General features: G+C 33.3%; 1 protein-coding gene across 1 annotated transcript; it reads left to right on the forward strand.

Annotated features, from left to right (window-relative positions):
- The first annotated feature begins 5,278 nt into the window (after nucleotides 1-5,278).
- On the forward strand, nucleotides 5,279-6,274 carry LOC149207982 (cytosolic sulfotransferase 8-like). Its single transcript, XM_089398207.1, has one exon. The coding sequence runs from the start codon at nucleotides 5,279-5,281 to the stop codon at nucleotides 6,272-6,274; it is 996 nt and encodes a 331-aa protein (XP_089254333.1).
- The last annotated feature ends 14,083 nt before the right edge of the window (nucleotides 6,275-20,357 follow it).

Genomic DNA, 20,357 nt, shown 5'->3' on the forward strand with positions numbered 1-20,357 from the left:
TAGTGGCTCGAGGCATTTATGGAGACCTTCATAATGAAAGGAGGTTTGAAGTTTATTGAATAAAGTTAGGTGGAGGGTTATGGGGGAGATAAGTGTGAGAAATTGGGGGAAGGTCACGGGATCTTAGACACATTATGGGGATCTTAGACATATTATGGCTATGATTTGGACTTGGGCTTGGAGGGATAGGGAAATTGTGGAGGTTTCCTAGGCTAGGAAGTCAGATAGACTTTCCTAACTGGCAGGGTGGCATATTCACTTAAATGGTCCTAGTGGGAGCATCACAACAAAGCATCATTAATCATGCATTCTTCTTGTTGTTTAGTTATGTTATATAAATATCCTATAAATCAATTATTGTATTTCAAACTATTTTGTTTTTTTAACATGTAGTGAAATTATGTGGAATATTTTTTTATAATTTCGGGACCGTGGAATGCATCCTTATAACCATAAACAATACATGATGACAAGTGGTTTCTAGCCAACCACAAACCTTCACTACAATTTTTTTTTTAGAGTATCACGAACTTTGTGGGAGCACATTTTTCCTCATGAGGCTTATATCAAGATTTGATCCAAGCACATATAATTTCAACTTTTCATTTCCTTATATGAAAAATACCATTTTCTTTTTTTTTAAACATTATCAAGGAAGACTAATAAAATTATAAGGATATTATGCTTGATGGATTTATTATATCTAAAAAACACGCATGAATTTTAATTATACCTTGGTTCATATTCTTCATTTCCCCACCACATTTCCATTTATTTACTATGTTTATCTTCCAATGCATTCTTTCGACTTCTTATGTGTCCTTTGCCTTGTTCTTGTCCTTTTCTATTTCTTATTATTCCTTTCTCTTCACGCACATGAATCCATTTACTTCAACTTTCTATGTTCTCTTCTTTTGTGATGGAGTCCATGTCTTATTTTACTTTTTTTTCTTCCTTCTAAACCTTTTGTCTTATTGTCCTTAGTCATCTTTCTCTTTTCCTCTATAAGCTTCTCCATGCTCATTGTGAGTGGTAGCTAGTCTTTTTAGTATCACGCCTTTTCCCCCTACTACACAATACCTCACCAAGCTCCTTTCTTGGACTTGGTCTTTTGGTCCTGTTGGTTCATTCCACTAGAACCTTCTAAGATTCCTCTTCTCTGTTAATATTTTGCACCTACTCACTTCTCTTGACAACTCTACCCTCAATCAAAACTATTAAACTTTTTCAATAAATTCTACCTAACCATAACTGAAAGTTGTTGTTATTTCTTCTTTGTTGTAAGAATTTCTACCATATATCCTCTCCCTTTTTTTCCATCTTCCTGAAGTCTGCATCCTTTTCTCTCTACATTTGTCTTCTTTTGTTGTCATCATCTTGGATAATTCTTCATTTAAATCTTCCATTGCAAAACTTGCATAAATTTATTTCTTGTAGGAGGGGCATCTCCATCCAACAAAACACTTATAATATTATTTATTTAATTGAAATTACATTGTTACAAAATATGTTTCTTGTTGGGTTATACAAAACAAACAAGACACCTATGACATTGGTTTGGAAAACTTAATTGACACACCATTGTCGTGATTTGACACAACTCGACTTAGACTAACGTTACTTTCACTTATTTGTAATTCATTACTTCAACAACCTCTTGCTTTATCATAATTTCTAGAGTGTTGGGTACCACCAAACCTGCACCCTCGGCATTTTAGCATAAGGGTGAAAGCATGGAGTTGGGTTACACTTTTTGGCAAAACGAGGGTGCATTTTGGCGAAAAAAGGATGTTCGATCAGGCAATTTTAAGCACTCGACTGAGCATTTTTAAGTGCTCGATCGAGTTGTTGAGGCACACAAAAGGAGCTTGATCGAGCATTTAAACAAACCCTCAATTGAGCTCCTGCATAACCCCAAGTTATGAGCTTAATCTAGCTTTAAGTCTTGATTGAGATTTATGGCTCGATCGATCCCTAAAGCTTAATCGAGCCTTATAGATGCAATGGTATCCACGGTAATAAATCTCTCTCAACCAGTAAAATGTGATTGCGCTCAATTTTGTCCTTAGTTTGCACAAGTGCGAAGTATATATAGAATTTTTTACTGACTTGCAACATATATTTTTAAAATAACAAAAACATAAAATTGAATTTTAAAACATTATTTGACTAATTTGAATTTGAGTAATCTAGATTTAAATGTGCGTATGAAATTATTTTTCAAATAATAATATTATAAAATTTAGTTTACTTTCGTTTGTTGTTTTTATTTATTTATTTTTATTGAAAATTTCTACATAAAATAATTATAAAATGATTAAGTTTAAAAATGTGTTATATTTAAAATCAAAACTTTACTTAAAGAGAAGTATTGAGAGGCTTCATTTTTTTTAGATAACCAGGATAGCTCCATCGAGCTATAGGCTCGATCAAGCCTATGTTTAATCACGTTAAGAGATCAATCGAGAGTTTCCTAAACCCTCGATCGAGCTATTTGAATTTTGAATTTTAAATACTCGATCTGATCATTTTAAGCGCTTGATCGAGTTGTTGAGGGCCTAAAAATAGAGTTTTCACTCCTCTTCTGCAGATTTATCTGCAACACCATTTTTCACCCTAGCAGACTCCAAGAAAAAATTGTCCTTAAGTGGCAGAGTTGATCATGTTGGATTCGGAAAGGAACCCTCTATCTAATGACATGAATTTGACATTTTCGAATTCATATGATATTTTTTATCTAATTTCCTTTAAACATAATGCTTGAAACATTTTTGAACAATTTCAATGTCGCTGACTAAGAAATCAATAACATAAAATATACCGAATGAAAAAATTTCAAAAATACCACTATCTTCGTTTACAAGTCCTCTTCAAAAGGGTTCTTTTGGTTTTTCATGTATTTAAAAATTTGCAAAAATTCTTATGTCAATGCATGTGTCTCCGAAATGAAATTGAAATATTACTTTGCCAACTTTGAAAAATAATAAAAAATATAATTTTACATTAAAAAAAAAAAAAAATAAAAAAAAAAAAAAAACTTTTAATATAAAAAACTTAGTTCTCTCCTTGTGTAGATCATGCTATATATATATATATATATATATATATATATATATATATATATATATATATATATATATATAACACACTTTAGACTAAGTTATGCTATGTGAACTCATACCTCTTATGTTTTGTGAAAATTTGCAAGGACATATATTGAATTTAATGGAAAATTGAGAGATTATATGACACTATTTTTTTTGCAAAAAAATATCATTAGGAGAACAACATAATTCTCCACATATTATCTTTTTATTCCGAATGAAAATTCACAATTCTTATATGAATTTTGAGGGTTGCAACTACATTAGAAAAAAAACTTGAAATTTCATCACTACATTTCGCCCACAAATATAAACCATCTTTATACTTTCACCGATAAACATTCTTAACTTCTCAACTTAATTTCAAATTTCATTAAATTCAACTTATTTTAGCCATATAATTTTGACGTTCATATAACCTCTTATATCAACATAATTATTTTAACCTTTTGAAAATTTAATAACTAACTCTCTTACCACTCTCAATGAAATTATTCTTTCAATATACTTTAATTATCACACAAAATAATTATTTTAAACTTTTAAAAACTTCAACACTAACTCTCTTACCACTTTGACTCAAATTATTCTTTTAATATACTTTAATTATCACCCAAAATCATATGAAAACATATTTCTACCTATTCATTTATTTATCCATCCTAGAAAATCATTTTAATTTAATTAAATCTATGTAACCACTTACATGATTTTTATACCATTAAACAATTTTTTTAACTAGTGATTCTCTTTATGACCCCACACGTTTATTTATACATATTTCAAAATATTCTCACTTTAATGAGTGTCCAAGATCTTTTACGCATCAAATACATGTGCATGCCTTTTTACAATGTTATAATATGTTTGTCGTGATATCGAGCACATCCGGAGTGCCCCCAACCACTTTTATGGCAATTATTGACATCCTCATTTCTTAATAAATATAGTTATCATTAACTATTATGTAATTGTCAAACCAATATAGTTATTATTAGCTACTATGTAATAAATAAGTTGTCAAACCAAAAATAAATATAGTTATTATTAGCTATTATGTAATAAATAAGTTTAAGTATGGGGGATTTACGCATTGCATTATATTAGATATCATTTTTTGGGATTCAATTGCGTTAAGTAAGTCATTCAAACGTATGACCATTTCCATGAGAGGTAGTCGTAACTGACTAATTTCTCATTGCATCGGGAGTGACCATTTCCATGAGAGGTAGTCGTAACTGACTAATTTCTCATTGCATCGGGAGATGCTCACAGGGGTGAAGAAGTGGGATTGAAACTAGTGAAATGTGGAGAACGAATCACATAGCATCAATCATCACTTCCGCGGTAACCAGGACTTCCAGGAGGTCACCCATCCCAGAACTCTCTGGCGCTTAACTGTGGAGTTTTTCCCACAATCAAGCCCACTTAGCTTGCTACCCATTTGCAAAACCTTAGCAAGTATTGTGCCTCATGAACCATTCAAGTAGAGATCCCTTGACTCTTTTTGAATTTAAGTATGGGGGATTTACGCAGTGCATTATATTAGATATCATTTTTTGGGATTCAATTGCGTTAAGTAAGTCATTCAAACGTATGACCATTTCCATGAGAGGTAGTCGTAACTGACTAATTTTCATGATTTTTTGAATAGTTCACTTAGCACTCATTGCATCGGGTGATGCTCACAGGGGTGAAGAAGTGGATTGAAACTAGTGAAATGTGGAGAACGAATCACATAGCATCAATCATCACTTCCGGGGCTTGCACCCGGTAACCAGGACTTAGGAGGTCACCCATCCCAGAACTCCTCTGGCTCAACCGCGCTTAATGTGGAGTTTTTCCCACAATCTCACTATTAACGGAAGGTAGCACGAGATTCAAATCCAAAATCTCAGATTCGGTGAAACTTCATTCCACGACCATTACCACTTCAACTACCCCAAACAAACATTATTTTTATAATTGTTATTAATAATCTTAATTTAAAATAAAATTATAATTTAATTAAAATTTTGAGATTAATTAAATTAAATTAACCTATAATTATGATTATGAAAATGAAGTGTACATTTGCCATGAAGATCAACCCAATGAATATATAAAGGACACTAGTCTCACTTTCTATTACCTTCAACGGCCATTATTGCCAGCAGCAAGAGGAGGGCGAGATCATGGCGGCGGTAGAAGAAGAATCGACTATGGAATTGACGAATTCGTCGCCCACTGACCTCATTGCGTCCAACGGGATGAGGACCCAGAAGTATGAAGGGTTTTGGATAAATGATAAGTTGTTCCCAGCAGTGAAGGTTTTGCAAAGGGAATTCCAACCGCTGGCGGACGACATTTTCTTGGCTTCATTACCAAAAACGGGGACAACATGGTGTAAAGCATTGCTTCACACCATCTTCCAATTTTGCAAAGAAGACACGAATTTCGGGGCTTCTGTAGAAGACCGAAATCCCCATTCTTTGGTACCCACCATGGAAGCTTACCTCTTCGATTCTACTGCTGAGCATCAACAGTACGACGTTTCCATCTTTTCCAAGTTTCCATCCCCGCGTCTGCTGCACACCCATTTGCCATTCAGTTTGCTGCCTCCTCCTGTCAGGTCTTCTGCTTGTAAGATTGTTTACATTGCTCGCAACCCCAGGGATGTCTCCGTTTCCCGTTGGAAATACTTCAATAAACTTCGTGAAGACGGGTTCCCTTATTTAAATGAAGATTTGAGCAAGGAAACTTTGTTTGATGGGTTTTGCTCTGGGTTTTTCCATGGCGGCCCGTTTGCTGAAAGCGTTCTGAGTTATTGGCATGAAAACAGACGGGATCCCAATAAGGTGATGTTCGTTACCTACGAGGACCTGCAAGCCGATTGCGTGGGTTGCGTTAAAAAGCTTGGCCTTTTCTTGGGCTGCTCTCCTCAACTCGTGGAGGAGAACGCTGCAATAATTGCGGAGAAGTGCAGTTTCCAGAGCCTGTCAACAGCGGAGGTGAACAAAACCGGCATAGGGTTGGAAAATAAATTTCGAATGCCCAACCACAGTTTCTTCAGAGAGGGAAAAGTGGGTGACTGGAAGAAGCATTTCACGCCACAGATGGAGGAGCGTATTTATTTAGAGATCGAGCAGAAATTGAACAACGAGGGCCTCCATTTCAAATACAGTTTATAGAAAGCCATCACATTACTGATCCATTTCCATTATGAGATAAGCGCTAAGTGGTGTAGAATGTTATTATATTACTGTCAACTATTTTTGTTTATCAGATAGGCGTTGTCGAGTCTGCTACAGTGGGTTGGTGAAGGTGTTTCTAATTGTCTCGGTTAGGTTTGGTGCCTTTGAAGGTGTTTATAATTGTGTGGGTTAAGTTTGCATATTTACGAAAATATTATGTTGTATTTGTTCTAATTGTATGGGCTTTAAGTTTTGATATTTATGAAGTTATGTTTGGTGACAGTGAAGGTGTTTATAATGGTGTATTTTAAGTTTTGATATTTATGAAAATATTATGTAATATTTGTTTTAATTGTGTGGAATATAAGTTTTAATATTTATGAAAATATTATAGTTTATTTGGTATAATAGTGAAAATCATTTTTTCTAATTATTTATTTTCAAGACATTTTCATTATTGTGAAAAAAATAGAGATTATTGTGTTGACATTTTGTGCTATTATGTAGTGTTGAAATTATTTGTTGTTAAGAGCATTAATATGTTAGAAGATTTTATTTTCATCTCTCTCTTGAATATTTAGATAAATAATAATTAAAATGGATAATAATTAAATTTTTAAATTAAAATAAATTTAGATAAATGATAATTAATATTTATTTTATATGTTTAAAATTCTTTGTTCAAAATTACACTTAAAAGAGTAGTAACTAAAATAATTTATCTTGTTGAAGATAAAAGATAATATCTGGCTTTTGATCTACACCATCCACCACCAATATCAAAACCTACATCAATCAAATATAGGGAGGCTGCTTATTGATATGCTTATGTTAATGACCTTACTGCTTTACTCGTGTTGAATGGAGAGTGTGCTCCTTATGGAACTCGAGAAACTGCAATAGACTAAAGTACTTCCATCAAAATAAATTCGGTATACTACTATAGATTATGCCATCTTTATAAACAATTATGTAAATCAATACCATGAAATATTATAAAGTCAATTTCTTTTAGGTGTCTCTGCTTAACACAGGAGAACTTGCTTTGATGAGTTTCAAGCATTGTATTCTTAAGATAAAGAAACAAGGTCATCAATTAATTATTATTATTATTATTTTAAAGACTCAATGACTTCCCATTGTTGAAAAGTGTAACTAGGTTCCGTCTTCATAATGACATGTGTAATTGATGTAAAGAAGAATATATATATATATATATATTTTTTATAATGCTTGAATTATAGGTTTCTTGATCAAGGAATTTTATTTTAGTTAAGGTTCCCATTGTGAGCCTATAGATTTTGTCATCAAGTTATAAAAGTCTATTGAGTCAATGTCATGTATGGAATACCCTTCTTGGGCATGTTACATTTGTATATGAGTCAATCAAAGAGTAAAAAGGCCCTCCAAGACCAAGCTCAAGCTCCACCAAGAAGTCGGCATCAAGATGGAATATTAAACCTACACCAAATGACATGTCGGCCTATGTACAAGGAGAAGTCAACTTATTTCATGGGAAACCACTATAAATAGGCAGCTCGGCCTCCATTTAGAACCCAGTTTTTTGGTCAAGGATAAGTCTGCAATAAGAAGTGCAAGGGTCACTTGGGATGGAACCTCATAACCAACAAAGAGAAGGAAAGGAAGAGAAAAGTCTTTGGTATTGTTTTTGGGTCTGTTTTGGGTTGAGTATACTCCACACATACGAAGTATAGGTGTTGTCTATTGTAGTAGGAGTTGAGCTATTGAAGTCACTATCGAAGGTGAATCCAATGACAAAGACAAGTGAAGAATCAAGAGGATTTAAGGAGGAATAGTTTTCATCTCAAAGCGAACAAGTTTGAGAGACAATATCTCTCTCAAACACTGTAATTAGGGTTTTTGAATCACAGATGAAAGTTGCAGGTTTGTTCCTAGGAACAAGAACTCTGAAAGGCAATGGAGAATGAGAAAGAATCAAGAAGTTTGACTATCATTGACTCAAATAAAAAGGGAACTCATCAAGGAAGCTGTGTGACTTGGTCTTGGAGAGGAAAATAGGTCAAGGGTCTTGGTCATCATATTCATCAATTGAAGTCTCCATAAGAAGAATAATTTGTTTGGGATTTCCTCTCAAGTGGGAGAGGTTTTGGCCCTGGCTGATTGCCTATATTCTGTGTCTATTGTCTCTTTGTTGTTTATGCATTGAGAGTTGTTTGATGAAGAATAAAACTATAATAATCTAACTAAAGAGAAGATCATAATCTAATGAAGTAAAAATATTCACAAGCAGTTATCATAGAAGAGAAATCACCTAATCTTGATGCCCTAGATTTCTCAACATGGTATCAGAGCTAAGGTGAAAAATTCAAGGAAGGGCATATTACCAAGGGACACTCAAGGATCAAATCTCGAAAATGACATCAAAGCAAATCTAAGAAGATCATCTTGGATTCAAGATCTATAAAGAAGCATCAAAACCCTAGATTGAAGAAGAAAGTCTACACCAGTAAGAAGTCTTGGAATCCTCAAGTCATCTCAAGAGACATTAAGGGCCCTACTCAAGTTGAAGGAATTATACACCAATTTTCTTACTGTAGGGGAAAGATAAAGGACATTGCCGTCATCTTTAGAAATTCTAAGGCAACTTCCTCTCATTGAAGCAAGGACCATACCATTATAGAAGATCATCCAAGAAAGAATCCATAAGTCATTATTGATCATTATAAACAACAAGGAAAATTTTAGGGGAAAATATTCGCAAGTGGGCTATTTTTCTATGTTTTTTCTCAAAAAAAATATTCACTAATTTCATTTTTTTTCGAAAATGGTTCACCCAAATTTTATAGTATAAAATTGTTTTACCTAAAAAATCGCCATAATTTTATATAGACTACATACAATCATTATAAATGTCAATGTTTTTACAAAAATATCATCAAACATTTTATAGTTTCCATATTAGGGGCTAGTAATATTCACTAACGTTTCTAAAATTTTTGATAGATTTCCATCCTTAAAATTTTCCCTGATAAAAAAGGACATATCCATGAAAGGATCTAAAGTTATCTCCTTCTTTATGAAGTCGAGGATCACCCTTGAAGAGATATATCCTCATTAAGGAGAATATCTCTATCATCTATATTACCATCAAATTCAAGGGGAAAACGAGTGGAAGAAGCATCTTCACAAGTAAGTATATTTATTTTTGAACACGTTAAAATGTCTTTTTGTGAGGAAGGAAACAAGTTGGTTGGGGCTTCAAACTATCATGCATGGAAGAAGAGGACACATCTGAATCTCATCGAAAATGAGGTTATGGATCATGTGAAAGGATTTATCACCAAGCTAGCAAAAGAAGATGATCAAGAACTAGAAAAGTTTATGAAAGGGGAAGTGAGGGCTCAAAGGATTCTCATAGAATCCATCAAGGATCCCCTTATTCCATATGTATCTAAGCTTGACACCTCAAAAGAAATATAAGACAAATTGGTAGAGTTGTTTTCTATAAGCATTGTAGGAGAAGTTATCTCTCTAAGGAAAGAAATCTACAAACTAAGGATATCGAAATAAGGAGGAATAACATCATAATTTATGAGGATATATGAAATACGGGATCAACTTAAAGATATGGGAGAAGTAATGTTTGACAAGGAGATGACCACAGTAGTAATAAATGCACAATCAGAGGAATGGAGTAACTTTACTTCAAGTATTTATGGGAAGAAAGAAGCTACTCCATTCCAGGATCTATTTTCTCTTTCCAAGATTGAATAAACCAAGATGAAGGCTAAAACTAATGTGGGGACAAGTAAGCAAAATCAAGAATATGCTGCTATGACAAAGAGAAAAGGAAATTATGGAAAATTTGGACCCTAGAAAAGGAAGAAGAACCTAGCTAAGGTTCAAAGTTATGGATGTCAAGAATAGAGGAATTACAATAAATATTGTCCCAAGCTCAAGAAGGACAATAAAAGAGATACAAAAGAAGCCCATATCACCGAATAAGTGGAGGAATTTGAAAAAGAATAATTCCAAGAAAGTAGAAGTCAAATATCTCTACCATGCTTGGGATAGGCTTCCTCATATAGTTCTTTTTCAAGTTCCTATTTTTCGATTTTCTATTGTAAGATATGGCTATCATTATTCACTAAGGAAAATAATAGGATTCACCATGGCATCATAGAAGCATTAGAAGCAAGAGATCGTGACATCATCATAGAGAAGCATGAAAGATAGCCAAAGTCTATGGAAGTCACCCATGGAAGGATATAGCTCTTGGAAACCGCATTAATAACATAAGTTGTAGTTATGGGAAAAGGAAGAAAAGAGTCATCTAGTACAAATATCATCATACATCAGTCAAAATGAAACATTTGTTGGATGAGGATACTCAAAATCATCTATTGAAATCTTCATCGGAAGGTTCACAATCAAAAGAAAGCAAGGGTCTCATCAAAGAATTCCAACTTGTGGAATTCATGGGGTAATGGTATGATGACAAAAAAGTTAAAGTAGATTAAGGGATTGCGGTTCCTTCAATCGAGGAAGTTGTTGAAGGAAGTCTAGATGACCTAGAGGAAAATGAGGTATGTATGCATGTATTTGATATTATAGAGTCATGCCATATGGTTGCAGGTAGCATGGATAAATGATCTATCTTGAGAGAGTGATCAAAAGAAAGGATCTCCTCTTTTGAAAGGGTGCAAGAAGGCATGAATCACACATTGTCTAGATGAAATCAACATAATATATGTCCTCATATAAGATATATGGTGGTTGAATATAACTGGAGGAACTCTAATTAAAAGTTCCTGGAAAGGAAATGTGTGAAGAAATAAAGGAAGATATCATGAAAAATGCAACTATGGAAAAGGAAATCAACATCCAAGGACTGAGAGATTTGATTGGGATATCTCCATGAAAGGTATGAAGACTTCGATGAAGTCTAGAAAAGAAGGAGACCCTTGACAACATATATCTTTTGGAGATGTGTTAATGTGTATGCAAGATGTTGATTCGAACTAGAATATGTCATGACGAAATACCATCACAATGGTAATTTAATGTTCATTCCCTTGTTTTTGAATAATATTTGAATGGAGTTATGCAGGGCTGCCAAGGGAAGATCTATGGATATCTTCCACCCTTGATATCCATGTAGTAGGATGAAATATTCTTAAGGAAACATGGCATGAAGAAGGTAGCATGGCATAAAGGAAGGAAAGATATGAATTGATGGATCACCTTCTGATAATGACATGACTGACTCACAAATGAAAGTGATGGATGGTTTGTTCCCTATGAAGAAGTCCCAAAATATGAATATTCTCGAATAAAGAAAATAATTTTACGACATTGTGAGGAGGAGTTCTTAAAGCAGTTGGTTGTCCCATCATCTCCACCTAAGAAGCCATTGTAGGTCCTTAACTAAGAGGGAGTCTGGAAAACAAGTTTCTAACTTGGTAGAAACTTGGAAGAAAATTCCTAAGCTAAGAGGGAGGTTATGTACATTCCTTCACTAAAATAGATATATCCTCCACAATTAAGAGGGAGAGATAGACACTTCATTCTTGGCTTCACTTGGGAAGATAGAATCAAGGATTGGGTAAATATTTGGCATCTAATTCTCTTTGAGGATGAGTTAGGGAATCCAAGATAAGAGTAGTCGTAGAGGATCGATATTCTTTAAGGAATAGGAATCCAAGATAAGAATAGTCATGGTGGAACATACTCTGAGAAAACTTGAGTTAGGTATGTTCTAAGAGAGACAATGATGAGGGCGTTTATACATCATTGGTATCGCCCACATTTTTCTCTGACCTTGTGGAGACATAGAGCGATTAGTCAAGGCCTTTCTTTGTGACAATGCTTATTGATATGATGTTATACAGATGAATTACCAATTCGACTCTTCTTAGGAGAATTCTTTAGATTGAGAATGTCCAAGTACCTTGTATGGATTATGAACACCTCCCTAGTTAAGAGGGAGTGTTAAAAAGTGTACTAGGTTCAGTCTTCATATGCCATGTGCAACTAATGTAAAGAAGAATATAAAATTATTTTTGTAATTCTTGAATCATGGGTTTCATGATCAAGGAATTTTATTTTAGTTAAGGTTCCCATTGTGATACTTTAGCTTTTTCATCAAGTCAAAAAAGTATATTGAGTCAATTTCATGTATGGAAGACCATTCTTGGACATGTTACATTTGTATATGAGTCAATGAAAGAGTAAAAAGTCCCTCCAAGACCAAGCTCAAGCTCCACCAAGAAGTCAACCTCAAGATGGAATACTAAACCTACACCAAATGGCATGTCATCTTATGGACAAGGAGAAGTCAAATTATTTCATGGGAAACCACTATAAATAGGTAGCTCAACCTCCATTTGGAACTCAGTTTTTCGGTCAAGAATAAGTCTGCAATAAGAAGTGCGAGGATCACTTGATAAGGAGCCTCATAACTAGCGAAGAGAAGGAAAGGAAGAGCGAAGTCTTTGGTATTTATTTTGGGTCTATTTTGGGTTGAGTACACTGCACACGTAAGAAGTATAGGTGTTTTCTGTTGTAGTAGGACCCGAGGTATTGAAATTACCATCAAAGGTTAATCCAAGGAGAAATAAAAGTGAAGAATTAAGTCAAGTTATGGAGGAATAGTTTCCATCTCAAAGAAAACAAGTTTGAGAGACAATATCTCTCTCAAACATTACAACTAGAGTTTCTGAATTAGGGTTAAAAGTTGCAGGTCTGTTCCTAGGAACCGAAACTTTGAAAGGAAACCAAGAAGGAGGAAGAATAGAGAAGTTTGACTATCGTTCACTCAAAGAAAAATGGAACTCGACAAAGAATATTTGTGACTTGGTCTTGGAGAGGAAAATAGGTAAAGGGTGTTGGTCTTGGTATTCGTTAATTGAAGTCTCTATAAGAAGAAGAATTTGTTTGGGTTTTCCTCTCAAGTGGGAGATGTTTTGGCCCTAGTTGATCACCTATATTTTGTGTCTATTGCCCCTTTGTTGTTTATGAATTGATAGTTGTTTGATGAATAATAACACTATAATAATCTAACTAAAGAGAATATCATAATCCAATGAAGTAAAAAGCATTCACAAGCAGTTATCATAGAAGAGAAATCACTTAATCTTGATGCCCTAGACTTCTCAACAACCATTATGTGAATTTTACCCCATAAATCATGGCATTGTGCTTATAATTGCTGCCATATTAGAATAATTGATTTCAACCAATACCTATTTTCAGTTTATGTTTTACACCCTTGTAAAAAACCTAATAGATAATCTTACCCATATCGTCACTGCCTAAAATTAGGACCATCCAAGGTAACGTCTATTTTTTAATGAACTGATATTGGAGCAACATAGTTGTGGACATGAATCGATTGAATGATAAAAAAATATTGGAGTAGCATATTATTCATCCAATTAAGAGGATGAATAATATATTTATCTCCTTGATCACCCTGCCATGTACCTCCAAATCCTCTATGATTCTGCTCTGTGTGAATCATCTATGTGGGTCCAGCATATCGTATCACTTGGAAACCATTATAAACACATGAAAATATAAATTCATCTACTGTGTAATTTTTTTTTACTAAACTACAAACATAAAATTATTAATATACAAACTAACTTATTAAATTTATGTTCAAGTTAAAAATGGAATAAATTGGAGGCAGGGGAAAAATGAACTCGTTTAAGGTTGTTCTCCCCTCGCCTAAATGAATAAGAAGGAAATCATGAAACCATCAAACTCAGAGGGGATGAGTTCCACCTATCGAGCCCAAACCAACCAACTTAGAAACACAAGGGAGGCAAGCCATAGGGATCTCACACAAATAGGTGGACAACTATGGCGATTGTTCTCAATGGCCATTGATTTATCTCAATTACACTTCTCAAAATTCTGAACCGACTGAGCCTAAAACTACTCTTTCGTTCCAGCGATAAATGTTTCCTCCATGGAAATTGAATCCCATGCTATAGGATATCCATCATTCCACCTTGCCTTGATTATGATCAATCTGGACTACATCTAACTAGGGGCTAAGAAGTGGGAGAAGATCCAATTATGGTCTATATCTATCCTTGCAGCTTGCATGACATCATCTTGCGAAGGGCCAGACTGATAAAATTTATTCAACCATTGAAGACTGACACAACTTCTATGCCATTTAATGGAAGTGATGCTAGTTATGAGAGAGATATGAGAAGTTAAAGGAGTTAGGTGTGACCCTATATAGTGTATGTCAATTTTTCCAATACTCTTGATTCCATACATCCCTTTAGGTGAAAGAGATCCAAAGTGAATTCTTATTCTCTTCATGGGATAAGAGTCCATCCAATTAATCCATTAATCTCCCATTTACCTGAATCTAATTGGAAACCCTTATTAACTTGCGAGCTCCATCTCATTTTGTCCTCTCAGAATATGGAAATATGATTTAAAAGAAAAGTTTTTCAACAAGATCCAGATTCTACAAAGGAGGGAGATTTGCTTGTTCTCCGGATTAGAGCATTTGAGGAGGTGGATAGTAATGAGAGAGCCACCAATAATTACTATCGAAGAAACCTTGATTTTGTTGGCCATCTGGAAGCCTCAATACAATAGATACATCGTCAAAAGGTTGTTTGATCTCTGGACAAGCCCCAAACATACTTCCAATATAGTTTTGGTACTTTCAATATCGTGTAATTTCAATACAATTTTGGTAATTTCAATATCACGTAACTACCCCAGGTAGTGTTGTGGTTGAACTATCAGTTTTTCTCTCCTGGTTTTTGTTTCTTTTGTTGGCTTTAGGACTTGAAATTAACCACTAATGGGAGAAAATTTATACTTCAAAAAGGTGTATATTATCTAAAGCAATGCAAAGGTTAAGGCGTTGTGGTTGTCATGTTTTCAGAGGGAAGAACATTAATTTTCTGTAGGATGATTAATCTCAGTGATATGTTGGCTGACTGTGGTTTCTGAGTTTGATTCCAGATATTAACTTCATGCATGAGCATTCTATTAAAATGGAAATGTCATCAATCTACAACAATTTATGTTTGTACGAATATTTCACATTTGCAAACTTAGTGTTATATTATATTTTATTTGATGTATGTGAAGGTTGAAAAATCCTCTGAACCTTCATTGGATGTCAAATTTGATTTTCTCGATGTATATAGACAAATCGCTTCAAATCATCTACTTGATTATAATTATTAATAGCAAACAATTTCAACACTACAAGCACCAATGCTCACAACAATATACATAGCACCAAATGAGAATACCTATCTCATACCTTTCACACTTCTCAACCTTCATCCCGTAGCTGGACACAATGAGGTCAATCAATGATGAATTTTGGGATTCTTCTTCTACTATTGCCATGATCTTGACCTCCCCTTGTTGTTGTCTCTCATAACAACTAAAAAACTCTAGCAATTAATGTTGTTGAAGGAAATAGAAAGTTAACCTTTTTCATTTTGTAATAATTTGCCAGTGTAGATCCATCTTAACTTCTAATCTAACATGAGATGAGAGGGATCAAATTTATTCAAGTGAAAACTTCTTTAGAGTGCAAAATACAATGTGTAATTTTTCATTCATTAAATTGTATTTTTGAATGCTATATACAATATAGGACCAAATAAACATTTTAACCACAAATTTCTTTTTTCATGATATATACATAATTTTTATAAATGATATATAATATATATATAATTTACATTAAAATATTTTACATAACATGTACAAAGAGACATTTTATCACCACAAATTAGTTAACATAGATATTAAATAGTTTATTTAAATATCCTATTGAAATATTTTTGAAAAATGTAAGGTTTGAACATCTTAATCACACATTGTTTTTTTACTTCTAATTGCTTTACAACATAATCTCTTTTTGGTTATAACCAACATTATTTTTCTATTTAGAGCACGTGTCAACTCGATGGACAAAACAAACTTACACATCCCCTCATACTGGGTTGTCGAGTGAGTCTCTCGTCTCAATTATACCATCACAACGACATTATCCTAAATTCATTTAACTCGGATAAGATCTATTACGTATTTAGAGAATCTAATTTTCTTCATGCAAAACATTTTTTTATCAAATTTTCTTCCACCAACACAATTGTTTTTTTGGAGTGTAAAATATTATTAAATAATTAGTCATTTATTATAATTAATAAATTTAATTATTTACAATAATATGTACTATTATTATTAAATAAAAAAATTATATTTAATTAGTATTTAATAAATTAATTTTCTTAATTATTTTCTTTTTTTTTTTAAATAATATTACTTTAAAAGTAATTTTATTTTTAAAGAATAAAAATCAAATGGCTAATTATGGAAAAAAATTATTAAAAAATAAATAATGATTTTAAATTTTATTTCAAGATCTATATTTACTAAATCTTTATTTCAAATGGTAAATAATTCATTTTCGTCCTCCCAAAGATTCCTTATTAACTAAATATTTTTTTTATTTTTTTTAATTTAAAAGGACATATGTTAACTCAAGTTGCATTTCCCTTATACAACACTATAGAATGAGCATCTCAATGCAATCATAAATCCAAGTTACACGAACATTTAATGATATTTATCTTAATTCATACAGATGTTAACGAATGCCAATGACTTTTTATGTCATTTTACTAAAATTACAACACATGCAAAGGCAAATGATAATTACGAATTGTAGCAGAGGAAAATGATAATTATGAATTTTAGGCTTGACCACATCAAGAAGTATATGGCGATATTTTCTAAAATTAGTTGCTTGTGAGTGGCAACAAGGAGCCCATTCCCATTGAAACCACTCATCTAGATAATTCTACTTAATTGCCTTCTAGTCTCTTTGTTTTAAAACTTTCTATGTCTCAATTCTTTAATCTTCAATTTAAATATGTTCCAAGAGTACCAATAATTAGTATATGAATTTTGGACACACGACGTATAGTGCTTTATGTTCTATGTGTTTGAAGAAAATAAAATTCTATGTCTTGTCAATTTTCTCCAGTGGCTGACTAGACCATATCTCAGAAGTTTAGAATGTATCTCTCTATTTTTAGACAATTCAAAAAAAAATCATTCATTAACAAGTATTCTATAAATAACATTAAAACATTTTTTTGTGAAATTCTACAAAATGACACATATCTAAAACTTGTTACACAAAATTTAAAATCAAATCACATTTTAACTAAGAGATGTCAACAACATATGAATTTAAAAAAAACACCAATACATTGCATAAAGAAAAAAAAAATTCCCTATAGCAGTGTCTATGAATCCAACTCATGTGATATTATGCAAATAATAATGCATAATGATGTCCATCTCCATCCTTATGTCATTATCAGGTTGGAAAATATTGTGCAAATCATTATACATAATGACGATAAGGAAAAATATTATGCAAATCATAATACATAATAACGTCACCTCCACCTTCAAGAGCTATTACATAAATAATAATAAATAATGACCCTCACCGCATCCTCATCTCATTATTAGGGTGTGTTATAGACCATTTTGTCATGTTTGGTCAATAGACCTTTAAATGGGACCAATTCACATCCTTCAAGATATTGTCATCATCCCTAAGCATGACTTTGCTAAATCCTCGAGTCTCTTCTCTTGATTGTTGAATTCCCAAGGTTTTAAGGCCCAATGCACCCCGACCCTTTAGGGACCAATGTTGACTGCCAGGTTGACCCTCTTTGCACCTTCATTGATCACCAAAAGGTTTCCTAGCCTTGGGGGTGCATTGATTCTATAAATTTGGGAAAAATAAAAAGAATCGCAAATCTTCCTCTTCCAGAAGTTTACTGAGGTTGTTTCAATCATATATCTTGGATAAATATTCGCATCCTATCTGATTCCACCTTGTATAAATCACCATCTTATCCGTTGAGCTCATCCTCCCATCACTTTTGGATCTCAACCCTAGATTTGTAAATGGATAAGAATTCATGAACTACCTCCCTCATCTATATATTTACAACCATCTATGGGAAAGGGGTTGGATTTTGGAGATTGATTCTACCCTCATGTTGCTGCTTTGAGAGTCATTATTCCATGCTTTAGGGTGACACAGAGGTATACCTTTTGGGAATAAAAGTACGAGTCAACTTGGGGATATCTTCTACAAGATCAACTCCTATTTTTGGTTATAACTCTCTCCATTTATATTAATACAAAGAGTAGTATGTTTTCCTATATTTGATGTTATGATTTCATGTATTTCAATACCATGTTGATATATTGAATGAAGTGATTGGATTATGCTACATATATGTCGTAGATCTTTGGCTCATGTTGTTTGATTGTGCAGGTTCTAATTATAGTGATCGGAGCTAAGATCGGAGCGTATAAGCCAAGGAAGGAGCAAAGCTTTTGATAGATTCAAGGTAGGCCTCATCCCATCATTCAATTACTTTAAGGAAACCATTTTTCCCTTTGATTTTTGTTTTTCTAAGTCAGTCCACCAAGCCTAGGGAAGACGCTTATGTGCTAAGTCGTAGATTCTTAATAACGAATTGGCAACCATACTGGGGATTGATTCATCCCTTGGTGGTTTTTTCTTGCCTTTAGTGTATATTTTTCCTCTTGTCTTGATCTTTATAGTTTCACTTAGTGTTGATTAGATTTAGGAAGACTTGTCATTGAGATTCCATTGAATTTTTTGTGTCGGGACTTGATATTCCTTGATCAACACATCCTTTGGTCTAAATACAGTGCATTGGAGTGCACCTGATCGTTCCTTATACCTGTGTTGCACCACACCCCAGCCCTCTATGTGTCTACATTGTAGAGCACTGTGTAGGAATTTACAGGGTAAGTTCCTTAGATAGAACACCAAAGGACACCGCTCACAAATAGATCATAGATTGGTACACCAATATTCTCGACATGGTTAAAACCCTCAAAGAGGGAAACAGTCCACAGCCTGAACCAACGTAGCCACTGCAGGAAATTTATTAATGTAAAAGAAAGAAAATTTACATAAGCTTCTCTCATGAATGGTCACCTTACAAATGACCCTCCATGCTCTTTAAATAGAGATCATGGACCAATCGAGTGTTAAGCCATTAGGGGTGATTTTAGGGGGAAATGTTCGCCCTTTGGGGGAATTAAGGGGTTTAAAATTTTTAGTGGGCGATTATTTTGTATCATAGTACACTTTTACAAATCACCTCAAATAGCCCACCTTCTTTTAAGGGAGAGGGTAAAAAAGGTAAATTTAGCCCTTGAAATTAGGAGTTACAACCTTCCATTCACCCATTTTCAAGAATAGGTTTTATTTAAGTGAATCCTATGGGCCAAAGGCCCAAATACCATATTTATAAAAGAGGTATGGTAAATTAATAAAAATATAAATAAATGAGAAGTATGGTAAATAAATAAATAAAAAATTATATTTACTCCATAAGTCACCTTATATACATGCAAGGGTGTAAACAAATAAAAATATAAGTAAAGTGGAGGTATGGTAAATAAATAAAACGTTTTTTTATACTTACTCAAAAGGTATGGTAAATAAATAAAAATATAAATAAACTAGATGCATGGTAAATAAATAAAACCTCTTTTTATATTTAGTCCATAACCCTCGTTCTATTTATGAAGGCTCAAGAAAGAGGTTTTATTTAAGTGAATCCTATGGGCCAAATACCATATTTGTAGAAGAGGTATGGTAAATTAATAAAATATAAATAAACGAGAGGTATGGTAAGCAAATAAAACATTTTTTTATATTTACTTCATAAGTCACTTTATATTTACGAACACTCAAAAAATTCGTTATATTTAGGTGAAACCTATGGGCAAAATACTATGGGACAAATACCATGGACTAGATTGTTATTAATACCATGCAAAAAAACATTATTAAAACTAATTTAGTATTAATAAAAATAAAAATGGCACATGGTATTGACCCATGGTATTCACCAAAATGGCACATGGTATTGACCCATGGTATTCACCTGGAATGTAGCCTATTTAACGGGGGAATTAAACAGCATAGATCCATCTTTACTCTGGATCTACTAACCCCCGACAGGTA

Source organism: Pinus tabuliformis, chromosome 1_2, assembly GCF_031772625.1.
Source record: "Pinus tabuliformis cultivar Carrire ecotype Pingquan chromosome 1_2, CPIR1, whole genome shotgun sequence".
Lineage (NCBI taxonomy): Eukaryota > Viridiplantae > Streptophyta > Pinopsida > Pinales > Pinaceae > Pinus > Pinus tabuliformis.